Source organism: Talpa occidentalis, unplaced genomic scaffold (assembly GCF_014898055.3).
Source record: "Talpa occidentalis isolate TD23 unplaced genomic scaffold, MPIMG_talOcc4v2.1 talOcc4.3, whole genome shotgun sequence".
Lineage (NCBI taxonomy): Eukaryota > Metazoa > Chordata > Mammalia > Eulipotyphla > Talpidae > Talpa > Talpa occidentalis.
This window is the reverse complement of record NW_023603184.1, coordinates 24,956,376-24,969,866: the sequence shown is the minus strand read 5'-3', so window position 1 is coordinate 24,969,866 and position 13,491 is coordinate 24,956,376. Positions and strand designations below refer to the sequence as shown.

The following is a 13,491-nucleotide window of genomic DNA, read 5'->3' as shown; positions in this document are numbered from 1 at the left end:
GCAAAACAATGCCTTTGTGCCATTAACTGGCTTTAATTTTTTATTTTTTGGTTTCATGCCAAATTTTGAAGACCATGTCCTTATGATAATACTGTGACGTTCAATAGCACATTACAACAAATATTAAATCTAGTTTATTACACTATGCACCTGTTATAGCAGCGTCTCCCAAGAGAAAGGTTAGCTTCTTGGATGCTGGCTGGGCATTTTTGGAAGGTGCATTATAGCCTTAAAGCCAGTATCACCTTTTAATAGGTTAAGGTCCCCTGACAATCAATAGCAACAGTCACCAGCACCCCCCATAGGAGTGATGGCCTGATTTCCTTCTCCTGTCTGAAGCTGTGCTTCTGTCCACAACCTTAAATGTCGACACCCTTCTTTCTATAACTTCCATGTCACCCAAAGTCTGCACCCAGAGGGAAAGGAGGGGGCAGTAGTGGCGTATGGCTGCAGAGGACACAGGGCAGGAGGCGGCTTCCACATGGCTCGTGGGCTTCCCTGCTGCCCACCCCCAGCCTTTCTTTCCTCAGGAGCAGAACGTTACCTTAAAGATAGTCCTTAGATCATAGTTCCTTCTTGGCGCCATCAGCACACACTTCCTTTATTTTTTAAATTTGTAACCTTTAATCTTCAGTGTCCGTGCCAGCCCACTCACTTTCCCGTGCATATCACCCCATTCTGAAATGTTTGTTTCAGGCCTCAAAGCTATATGGTATAATTACGGTGTGACTTCAGCGTCCATACTGGTCTTTTCTTACAGTATGTGTTTTTATGATCTATTCATGTTGCTGTCAGCACATCTAATGTGTGATTTCTAAAAACTACCCATATTTTGTATCATTTTCATTTTGATTTTCCATTCTTTGTTGTGGAAATCAAAGTTACTTCAGGCTCCCTGCTACATCATCATCACAGCAAACATTCTCACACAGGTATATAAAGTCTGTAATTTGGATTTGGATATAGACAGTTTTATATGAAAACATCTTGGACTTTATCCCCCAGGCTGGTGTCCCTGGATTACGAGGCACAAAGTATCACTCAGCATAGCCAGATCACTTAGCAGAACAGCCATGTTCCTTTATACTCCTGCCCCCGGTGCATGAGAGTTCTTGCCTCCTCCCGTCTTTGCCAACCCTTGCTGTTACCCACCTTTCTCATTTTTGCCCTTTTGATAGGGATAAGTGTGATCTCATTGCTTTAATTTGTATTTTACCTGTTGGTTTTGCTTTGCATTTGATCATCTCTTTATATTCTTGTTAACCACTTAAACTTCTCTTTCTGTGATTTCCCTGCTCATTTCTTTTGGCCATTTTTCTGCTGGATTGCCTATAAAGTTCGCATTGTCTCACAGGATCCTTGTCCATTCTAGATACTTAATTCCTTGCCAATTTTAGATATTGTGAAAGCTGCTTCTGTCCTGTATCTTTATATTCTTTGTTAAACAGATATTCATAAATTTGTTTTCAAACCCAACAGTTTTTCACTGTATAGCTTAGCTTGTATTTTTAGTATGTCTGTGAAGTCTGTTTCCCAGTATGTTCTGTCCTCTCCTGTTACCTCCCAGTGATTTTTTTTTTTCCCCCACACAACTCTGTGTACATGGCCTTGTGGAGAGAGATCTTTCCTTTCTCATCTGTGGCTCTCAGGAGGCTTGGCATTTGGTGTTAATGTTTGGCTGCTTCTGATGGAAGGAAAAAATGGCAAGAAAATCAATGCACTCTCTTTTCTCTAAGCTGTGCTCTTCTGCTCAGAGAAGAGCCTCTGTGACGCTGTCTGTACTGTGTAAGTCCCGTCTGCTGAGCCAGAGGGTTGGAAAGGGGTGCATACCTACCAAGCAAGTACGCAAAATCTTTCCCTAAGGAATTTGGAATTACTAATCTCTGTTGGCCTCTTGAAAGTCATACGAATTTAGGAGTTTGGGGGTGACCATCTTCCTCCATGTTCACATAAAAAGAATCTTACAGAAATGATCTGCAGGGAAGGAATGAGGGAGATAGGCACAGAGGGGAAAAAGCCTTATGACCCCATAGAAATGGAAAAAGACTGAAACAGAATGTGAGAGTAACTGTCCTGAATTCTGTTACTTACACCTCAGGATAGGAGGTGTTTTAATAATGGCCACATTTAAAACAGAAGGAATAAAGTCTGATTAATTTTTTATTTCTCAGGAAAGTTGGGCCGATTCCCACCTCTGATGCATCATCACCAGGCACCCTTGGATGGCCAGACCCCTGGGGCTCGTTTCCAGAGGTCTCACCTTTCGGAGGCCTTCACAAAGGCCAAGGCAGCAGGGGGAGGAGTTGGAGGAGGAGGCAGTGGAAGAGGCCTGATGGGGCAGATTATTCCAATCTATGGTTTCGGGATATTTTTATATATATTGTACATTCTATTTAAGGTAAGTGGAATCCCCTTGTTTATATTACATCAATGAATTTCTAATATAATAAAAAATTATTTTCAACATTGAATAAAATCTCTAAGATTTAATAAAATCTCTAAGAATTAATGACTGCTCCCAGAACTCACAACTGAAAATTCAGAAGCAAGATTTGAACCTGATCTTCTAGTTGCTAATTTAGTGAGCACTTGACTTCAAAGTCTGTCCATACCCACTGCCAATTTTTTTTTTTTTTTTTTTTTTTTGGACTGAGCATCCTTGCAAGCCGAAAAGACACAAAAATATTCTAAGACCTTTATTTTTAGGATTGGCACAGTGATTTACAAGTAGCCACCATGAGCTCAAATAATGACTATACCATTTGCACTCTGTCCTCCCCCAGGAAAGTGCTGTTTTTATCATCTCCAGTAATTCTCTTGCAACAGAACCACCAAGCACTAAAACCAAGTCTGATACTTTCTAGTTCTGGGGAAGCAGATTCCAAATTAAGATTCACTTCTGGGCAGACTTTGGCAGGTCATGGGCCTAAGCACTGGAATTGGAGAGAGAAGCTTCACTTTGCCCTCCTAACTAGAATAAGACATGAGCTCCTTCTGGCCCAGGAGATTCTCTAGCAGTCCAAGCTGACTCTGAGAATGCCCTGGGGGCTGCATGTGCCCCTTTTAGAGAAAATTTTTCCCTTGTGTCTTGATTATTTTTTTATTTAGATACTTTCCCTGGGCTGTTTGGTTACTTTGTTGTATTGTTTGTTTTTGTTTTGTTTTGTTGGTGAAATTTTTCTCCAGTGTTGCTGTTTGATTTATGATTTAATTTTTTCATTTTTTATGAGGGGTTCCATGACTTTGAGGTTCTGAGTTGCTGTTGATGTCTGTACTCCCTTCACTTCTCAGCTCTCAAAGGGGAAAGCTGCAGAGGCTCGGAGCTGCTCTATCGCCTCGCCTGGAAATGCCCACAGGAAAATTAGTAAGTGCCTCTTTCAAGGCTTGAGTCAGACAGCGCTATTAAAGCAAGAGACAATCTGTAGGTATGTCTTCAAAGCATTTCTCAAACGCTATGCCAAGTTAATCTGATCCCTGAATTCTGGGAATTCACAAAAGTTTCCATATTGAAGTTAGATTTGCATGGCAAAGATAGAAAAAGTATAAGAACATGCATTCACTTTTTTATATAGGCAAATTTGTATTTACATTTGGATTGGGTTACTTCTCATTTCCAGAACTCAGATTATTTGTAGCAAATATCTTTATTTCTGAGAGGAAAACTGAGACAGAGAGATCAAGTCCTTGCCAGAGTCAGTCAGTAGATCTAGGGATAGAGTTTTAACACTTCTGACTCTTGAAAAATGGTCATCGAATATTTATTGACCAACTAGAGTATTCTTTGCTCTCTGGAGAAATGAAATGTGTATGGCATGGTCCTTCCCTGTAAAAGTGTATCATCTAGAGTGGATGTCAGGAAAAGTAACTTGTGGAAACTTTACTATTAGAAAGAAAGGACAGCTTTACGGGAAATCACATCTAGCTGGCTGGCTGTGGAGGAGGGCCTGTCACATAGAATGGCCTGGGTAAATATAGCCTGACATAGCTATAGCTATGAGAGAGAAGGCCTAAAAAATAGGTAGGTTAACTCATAGTGATGAAGGTCTCATCACTGTGAGGCCTCCTCAGAAGTTTTTAAATAAAAGCCAAATGAAGTGAGACTTACTCCTGGCTTCTGCATGGAAATAGATATCCCAGTCACAATTCTGCATCCTTTGGGGAATCTTAAATATTCAAAGAATTCTTTAAGAAAGATGCGGTGTCCCTTTAAAAAAAAAAAAAAAGATTTATTTATTTATTTATACAAGCACTGGGTACAGTCAGAAGCATGGGTGGGTGAGAGAATTCACCAGAGCCAGCACGGGGAACAGAACAGGCAGACTGACATAGTACACTGCTGAGGGGAGCAGTGGACGTGGCAGGAGAGGTCTGCACGCCATGTGGGACCCTCGCCGGTGGCCAGGGATTGAACCAGCGCTGCAGCGGCTGCGGGCAGCTTAGCAGCCCAGTGCTCAACCACTGCGCCACCAGGGAGGCCCCGATGCTATGTCCTTAATAGAGATAGTGTCTAATCAATAGTGCTGATAAATGCATAAGTAAAATAATTTCAAAGATTTGAGGATGCTTTAAAGAGTATCACATTTTGAAAGTTGTCACTTAATGCATTTAAAACGAAAGTAAATAAAATGAATTCCTAAGAGCAACTGCTTTTATAATGTATATATAAGTTACATCAGCTTCTTATTCTTCAAATTTTAATCACATTGGTAAAAGTATTAAAAGGCCTTTGAAATACTACATTTTGCAATGACCCTCTAAATGGGTAGAAGGATGCTTAGGTGTAAAATAGAAAAACTGTTGATTATCTGCATAGTGAACATTTTATTTTCCTACTTTAAAGTTCATTTCATGTGATGACTGTTTTATTTTTCTGTTCCACTTTTGGGGTCTTAATGTTAGTTTCAATAGGTAGATAGGCTCACTACTGACCCTTGTTGAGAAAACTGCTCTGGGAGGCAAGGTTACCCCACATTACTCCAGGTGACTTGGGTAGAAAGCCTTGGGCAGGGAGATCTTAGTCATAGTTTAAGGTTTTATCTATTATAGATGCTTAAAATTTTAACTTGTTTTTCAGGTATGTTTTTAAACCTTTAGCTGCAGGTGAAATATTGCTTATTTCAAGATCTTTACTCCTTTTCTAAAGTGTCTTATACAGTTGGTAGTTTGATCTTAAACATCATCTGGATTAAAAAGTGTTTATTTTCTTTAGTTCTTTTTGGGTGACTGGGGGGGTATGCTTTTACTCTTATGTCTTTTCTTTACCATGTCCTGCTGTATTTCCATGTGTGTGAGAGCAATTTGTTCATCACTAACTTACATGTATCCTTTAGGTCTTGGTGCCTATACCTCACTTCCCTTTTCCTCTGGATTGGATAAGTAGGACAGACTCTCAGTTTCTGAGTCTCAGAACCAGCCTGTATTATTGTAGTGTCATAACCAGCCGTGTTTCATAAAAAAGGTTGGGGAGTTTTACATATTGTGGTTCTCAGATTGATGTTTGTTTTCCAGCCAATTTTGAGCTTGTTCAACTGCAAGAAAAACTGAAAGAGACAGAGGAAGCCATGGAAAGATTAATCAACAGAGTGGGGCCTAATGGTGAGAGGTAGGTTTTCACATAACAGGACTCCTTCCTACTTGAGAAAATCCAAAAATTGCTTTTCTTTGATTTATGAGTCATTAATATTTTCATTTTATGTAATTGTCAACTTAATTTACTTCTCACTTATTTAGCACTTCCACATATCAAGCAGTCTCAGTTGTCGAAAGTATATGTTCAGTGTCATGGACATTTACTGTGAGTAAATTTATGAGTAACTCCTGCAGGCCAAAATGACCAGGTTTTAAGAAAGACAATTTCTTCTCTTTTTTTAGGTGAACTAAGATCATTAAATATTGAGCTTTCTATATGAGACACAATGAGAGAAGAGAGCAAATATGACATTTTGTGTTGACTATGCCAGCACAAACTTAGGTGTGTAATAGGTGTCAGGACCTAACTAGCCTTCTCGATACCCTGCAGGGAGACATACTCCTCTTGCTATAGGATCTCAAAGGGCAGCTTTTGGAGGTTGATGAAGTGGTAGCAACTATGAAAACATGGATGTAGGAAGGCCAGGGAGGAAACACCAGATGTGAGATTAGAACAAAGAGAGATTTAGTTTCACTTAGGCCTTCTGTGTGAAACTGGAGGAAGAACTGGGGGTGAGTGGCAAAGTCCCCTGCAGGGGAAGTATTGAAAGGCCCTTCCTGTAGCCCTGCAGGCAATGGAGTCTTTGCCTCAGAAAACCCTGCCTCCCACTTGGTAGACCCAACTCCTGAGTCTTTGAGTAAGAAGCCACATGAAAATATTTTCTCACTATTTTTCACCACTGTTCAGACTTCTTCCCTCAGATAAAATGACCCCGTCATCTAACGCTAACCATCGAATACCACACCCCCTAACTACTATGGGTCCCCTTTGGGCTAGACTTCTCCCTGTTTTCTATGCGAAGCAGTAGTTTTTCACTACCCTGTAGCTAGAGTTGTGCCACTTAGTTGCTTCTGGACCCACAGACCTAGTTCAAAGTATTTACTCCTTATAAGATGCTGACATGCAGCATCCTTGAGGACAAATAGATTCAAGACTGCCACATGGCAAAGATTGCATAAAACATTTTCCACAGTACCTCTCAGAAACCAGGGAGCACCTCTCCTCCCACTGAGGAGACTCTCTCCCAACGTTGTCATTTTTCTGTTGATAAAGATGTGGCCTGACACCTTTTATACTCACAGTTAGATCCTATAGAATGTCTGCCTTCAAACTGTAAGGGCTAGGTAGCCTCATGTTTTTACCTTGTTTTCCCTTTAATATTTACATTCTTTTTTTTTTTTTTAAAGATTATTTATTTATACAAGCACTGGGTACAGTCAGAAGCGTGGGAGGGTGAGAGAATTCACCAGAGCCAGAGAAGGGAGCAGAGCAGGCAGAAGGACCGAAGTACACTGCTGAGGGGAGCAGCGGGCGGCAGGAGAGGTCTGTGCGCCATGTGGGACCCTCCTCCGGTGGCCGGGGAGCAGCCGGGGATCGAACCGGTGCTGCAGAGGCTGCGGGCAGCTTCGCAACCCAGCGCTCAACCGCTGCGCCACCGGGGAGGCCCTATTTACATTCTTAACTTCAGTATCTGTGGCATTTGTCCTTTTACATGTCTCAGTTTCTGTGATTATTAGAAGAACCTAAGATACCCCTATATTTTTCTGTCAGCTTAAGATCTTACCACATTTTCAGGTTTCTGGGTGGGGGGGAGGGTGTCAAGGAGAGAATTTAACACAAAGAAGACATTTTCATTTAAAGCCTTCTAAATTGGGCCTCCCCGTTGGCGCAGTGGTTGAGCGCTGGGTTGCGAAGCTGCCCGCGGCCTCTGCGGCGCTGGTTCGATCCCCGGCTGCTCCCCGGCCATCAGAGGAGGGTCCCCCATGGCGCGCAGACCTCTCCTGCCGCCCGCTGCTCCCCTCAGCAGTGTGCTTCGGTCCTTCTGCCTGCTCTGCTCCCTGCTCTGGCTCTGGTGAATTCTCTCACCCTCCCACGCTTCTGACTGTACCCAGTGCTTGTATAAATAAATAAATAAATAAATAAATAAATAAATAAATAAAAAATAAAGCCTTCTAAATTCTTTTATATAATATTTATCCATAACTCAAGATTTTGTTTGAAACTTAATAAATGGATAATTTCTGAAACTTCACCTTAATGCTTATGTAAAAATCGAAATATGGGAAGATATTTTAAATTACTTTTTTCTAACCCAGTCCTTTTCTACTCCATTTGCTAATCTTTCTTTACTTGATTTTTTATATATATATATATATATATATATATATATATTTTTTTTTTACCCCCACTGCCATCCTTTGTACCCCCTTGTCTTTCCCTCTTAACCTTGGAGCCCTCAGCATGTTTACTGATGTCCACTAGTTTTTGAAAGTGTTTTACATTGTTACATTGTCCACTGTCAAGCAATTGTTTTCTTATTCCAACTTTGCTGGACATAATCCTCTCAAATTCCCTCCAGTTTGTTGAAAATAGCTGTTTCATCCTTTCTTAGGACTACATAATATTCCACGGTGTGGGTATACCACATCATCTTGATCCAGTCATTTGTCAGTGGAAATGTAGGCTGCTTTCAGTTCCTACCTATTGTAAATTATGCTGCTGTGACTACTGTGGACATAGGGCTTTTTTGTGTGGAGGTTTCATAGTCTTCGGATATATGCCCAAGTTGGGATTGCAGGATCATATGGCATTATTGTATTTCCATTTTTAGTTTTAAGGTAAATCTAGATTGCTTTCCATAATAGTTGTAATAGTTTGGATTCTGAAGGGGAATTTTTTTTGTATTTATAGAACTTTTCCCTGTGAGCAGTGTAAGTTTGTCAACATTTTTAAATAATAAAGCCTCCTGGGAAGTTGATATTATCAGTATCCAGCCTAAGGACACAAAGACTAAGGAAAAGATCTAGGAATCGTAATTGATGTGTCTCCCCCTCTCTATCCTTAGGGTCAGAAGAATTTCCTTCATGGAAATTGTAGATTCACCTCCTAAAAGCATGGGATTACTTGAGGGGAGAAGTTCGAGTGCAAACTCTGGCAGCAAATCACCTGGACAGGCAGGTTGAATATGTATGTAGGACTATAGATTTCTAGCATCCATTGCTGTGATATAAACCCTTTAAAGACAAACTTCATCTGTTTGTTCACTGTGTTTACATAATAGTTGCCAAATAAGTACTTAATGTTGAAAATGAATATAGTTCACTTTTGATATAAGCATTTGTAGATTATCATGGTAGAACAATAAATCATGGCCATTCCCTAGTAAATCTTTCTTTTCATTTCCTAATCTCTGAACTCTATATAGAGTCTTACTGGATGCATCTTATAGATACTGACCCTCTGAAGGCTTTTGAGAAGAAATGTCATGATCTACTCGTGCTATGGAAAAATAAAGTTACATGTATAGGGGTGGCATGTCAGAATATTATTTAAAAAGTTTTAGCAAAAAAGCAATTAATAGACTAGTAAGAGTGGAAAAGAGGAAGATTTTAACAGGACTTCATGGAGGAAAAAAATCAGACTTCTATCAGGAGTCCTTGGTTGCAAGCAGCCAATCACAGGCAGCAAAACTTGGAGGGTCAAAAAGCAGAATTTATTGGAGGATAGTGTGTAGGTCACAATATCAAAGGTATAGCTGAAGATCAAGGTTTCAGAAAGAATGGGAGCTAGAGTGACTGGGGATTTAGGGAACAGGAACAAATGAACAGGCCCTTCAACTGCTGCCAGGATGAATTAACAAGAAAAATTTTCAGATCAGGTTTCACTGTGTTCAAGATCCAATTTTAGGAGAAAGTACAGTTGGTTCCACTTGAGTCCTAGACCTGCATCACCAAACTAACCACTGCAGCTGCGGGACCACATGGCTACCCTGGGAAGAAAGAGGGGATGGAAGGCTTGATCCCAGCCTTTACTGTAAGTGGAAAAAGAGGTGGTTCTCCACAGGAAAATTACTAATTAAATAAGAACATGAAGAAGAAGAGATAGAGGAATTGGAGCTATACAGCCCAAATTAGAAGGAAGATTATGGCATCAACCAAGATAAAAATGATATAAGGGAGAGAAGCTATAAGGCTTTGGGTTAGGGATCATGGGTTCAGCCTTGTTTATAGTTGAGGTGTCATCAGAACATCCATATATAATACAGAACAACAATGGATATTTGTGCAGTAAAGAAAGAACAGAGGACACACGTTTAGAAGTCAAATGGCTCAGGGTAAGAGGAAAAGGGTCTTGTGGAAAGTTGAGGAATGTCCTTAAGGCATATCATACCATGTGGTGGCAGCCTGCAGTCTTTTGCTGACCTGAATTCTGTTCTGTGAATGGTGGTGTAAGAAACAATTTCATTCCCTCTGTGATTAAGGCTTAGATTCAGAATTTGATTCTTCTGGGTTTCTGGAATTCAAAAGTCCAATGAGGTTATCTTCCACTTTCTTTATTTTTCTAACATCTTGGACTCTGTCATTCCCAGCCTCTCCTAGCCTGCCATTCATGTAGCTGCTCATGATGTTGGGCCAACTAGAAACTGTTTTGAATTTAAGTTGAATTTAAGGTTTGTTCATGACAAACCTTCCTAATGGAAGTGCCCAGGAGATAAGAGGAGTTATGTGTAAAAAGTCTGAACTAGACAGACTTTGGACATCTGTGTAGAGTGATGGTTTAATCTGTAGTATGGTGTCACTTTCTTGAGAGCACTATTGTAAGATGGAGGAATAGGATTGAGCCTTCAGGAAAATTGTTTTAAGAGGGAGGAAGAAGAAAGTGAGCCAGGATCAGAAATAAGAGGAAAAGGGTCTTAGGGAACAGGATTTAGGGAACTGGAATGGTTAAAGACTTGGGATGACCACACGTGTGTTAATAGCCAGGGGAGGACATTCAAGCAAACTGTCCACAGTACAGAGAAGTCAGAAAGAATGAAATATGAGAAAAAGACTTGGATTTGAGAGTAGAGTGGCACAAAAATTTTGGTAAAATGATGAATGGGAAGCCAAATTTTAGGGAGGTGGTAGAAAACGAGTGGAGAAGGATAGAGGCCAAACTAAATTAATCGAGCACTTAAAATGTACGTGGCACTGTGCCTGTGTTATGACCGTATCACTGCCCTCCAGGAGTTTAATACCAAGTCAAGACAATAAAGAATCCATGCAACATTCATTGTGCTACATAAAGTGGGCCATGATTAATTGCCTGATGCATGGTATGGAAATTGAGAGTACACAAGATGTAAAACAGGGCACTTTGCTTTGGAATTCTTAGAGAAAGTTTCTCTCAGTTTTTGCTTCTCCTAACCGAGACATCCCTCTTTTAATTAAGGGTTCTGATTTTTCCATGAGTTAGGAAACAGAGAATCAAGACTGTTTCCTTCAGGGAAAAATCAGAATGCACTTAGCGCAGTCCAAAAAAGTAATGTGCAGACTGTGGGCAAGAACTTTGTGATAAGCATATAGTGTCTTCTGGCTGGGCCCCCAGCTGCCCCAGCAGCTTTCCGCAAAGTGGATTGTTATAAGAATTAGGGGTTATGTGGAGCAACGAGCAGTTATGACATCAGGACTCCTGTGCTGGAGGACTCCTGTGGGAAGAGTAGACTTGCAAGAGGCCCAATAAATATATTTTTAGCTGAATATGCAACAGACTTTTTCAGCTTGTGACTTTGATGCCATTTAGTGTCAAAGTGGAACTCCTGGTGTTTTTAATTTTCCTCCCAGTGAGGTCTGAAAATGCTATACCTTCACTGTCATCAGTCATATCTTAAGTTCTTTTTCCCTCAGACATAAGGCTGAAGTTTATTAGGCTAAATACAGTGGCTGAGGACTGGCTGATTGGAAAAATAGATGGCACATCCACACGGCTGGCACAGAACTTAGCATTTTTCCCTCATGAGTGTAGTATTGACTTTGAGTTCTTTGGGGTTTTAAGAGCATAAATAGCCTCGTCAAATCTGCTATTGTATAAAACTCGTCCCAGAGCAGCGTTCTCAGTTTTCTGCGTAGGGCCTTGTCTGCCCTACCCTGGACATCTGGGTTGAGTGATGGTTTAATCTGTAATACAGAGTCAATTTCTTGAGGGCATGACTGTAAGAGGGAGAAATAGGATTGAGCCTTTCAAAGAAAATAGTCACACTCTTAACCTTGAGCCACTCTTACTTTTGCAGTTATTTGCCCAGATCCACACAGCCAAGTTAGGATGAAACTCAGCTTTTTTTCAACCGTGGATGGACCTTGAGCACTGTGCTTCAGGATTTGCACAGGATGCTGTCACAAGGCCAGAGACTTTAGAGTGCTGACACCAGCTAGCCAGCCCTTTGAATTAAGAGTTTGAGTCCTATTCAGAAAAGCAGAGAACTCTCACTTGGGACCAGTTTTATACAATAGCAGCATTTAACAGAGGCCATTTATGCTCTTAAAAACCCAAAGTCATTTCCCTCATTATATTCATGTTTTCTTGTACCACTTTAAACATATAAGGCATATTTATAGCAACTTCTGAACAGTCTTGACTACTGATCTTATCTGTTTCATTTTGGGATCTGTTTCTAGTGATTATTTTTTCTTGTGAGTCCCTTTTTGCAAGATAAATTTTGATATGCTAATGGATACTGTAAATGTATAAATTCCCTTCTGTGGGCCTCACTTTCCCCAATTTCTCTGGCCTAGATGATTGATCGCAGCGATCCAATTGATAATTTAGGATATAGCTTTATTTCTGAACATGTAGACTAAGCCTGAAGCATCTAAGGTTGGCCTCATAGCATATTTTTCACTAGTTGAGGCTAATGGCCCAGCACACTTTTCCTTTTGATGGCCTAGCTTTAGAGAAAAGTGCCTTGCAGTAAATGAAGTAATGTAACAGTGAAATTGCTTGGCGATTTGAGAATCCAAGCAGAGAGGTATATTAAAAGCACACTGAACAGTCACCTGAAACATCTGGGGACTGATCCCAGAATTCACGCTAACTCATTGTGGGACTGCAGGCAAATATTTGATCTATTCTGGGCCTTCATTTTCCCATTTATAGGATCAAAACATTGACCTTAACACGTCCAGTTACCAACTATGCAACTCCAGGATCAGTTGCTGGAATAATTATCTGCTGCTTTTGGACTTCTAGGAGACAGGTCTTAGCGATGTTTATGTTCTCTGCCTTTGAGTATTTACACTAAGTGGCTGGACTGTCTGCTGTCTCTAAGCAGAGCACACACCGTGACTTCTGACCAAGAAAAACGGTTACTGCATCAGCTCCGAGAAATCACAAGGGTTATGAAAGAAGGAAAATTCATTGACAGACCCACTCCAGAGAAAGAAGCTGAGGAGGCCCCTTACATGGAGGACTGGGAAGGTAAACAACATCTTTTCATTCCTTTATCAGCCCAGAAAAGAGATGTTACACATATTTTAAAGAACAGCTTTATTGGTGAGATATAGTATATATGACAAAATTCACCAATTTTAAGTGTACAGTTAGAAGACTTTTGACAAATATAGAGCTGTGTAATCATCCCAGTCATAATACGGAAGATTGCCATCACTTCAGAAAGTTCCCTCCCCCTTTGTACCTACTCTTGATTTCCTGGCAAAAGAACTGCTTTGTGGCCCTATAGTTTGGCCTTTTCTATATAAATGGATCATATGGCACATGCTCTTTGTTTTTGGCTTCTATGATTTACTGTAATGCTTTTGAGAGTCATGTGCTGAGTATATCAGTTTTCTGTAATTACTGTGTAATATTCTGTTGTATGGCTATATCATTGTCTCTATTCACCAGTTTGGAAACATTTGGGTTTGTTTCCAGCTTTAGGCTATTACGAATCAAGCCGCTATAAACTTTCATGTGCAAGTCTTGGTTTGGATATGTATTTATAATTCTTTTGAGTATATACCTGGGAATGGGTTTTATGGTTAAGTGTG

General features: G+C 40.4%; 1 protein-coding gene across 7 annotated transcripts in view; it reads left to right on the top strand.

Annotated features, from left to right (window-relative positions):
• The window catches only part of RIC3 (RIC3 acetylcholine receptor chaperone), a 60,487-nt gene that overhangs the window by 26,342 nt on the left and 20,654 nt on the right, over positions 1-13,491 (top strand). For 5 of the 7 annotated variants that reach the window (XM_037522612.2, XM_054699350.1, XM_037522609.2 and 2 more), the window contains exons 2-5: positions 2,172-2,398; positions 3,292-3,364; positions 5,509-5,602; positions 12,774-12,922. In XM_037522612.2, the coding sequence (XP_037378509.1) occupies positions 2,172-2,398; positions 3,292-3,364; positions 5,509-5,602; positions 12,774-12,922 (543 nt within the window). The remainder of the gene's footprint in view (positions 1-2,171; positions 2,399-3,291; positions 3,365-5,508; positions 5,603-12,773; positions 12,923-13,491) is intronic. The other 2 variants (XM_037522610.2, XM_054699352.1) reach the window with 2 other exon arrangements.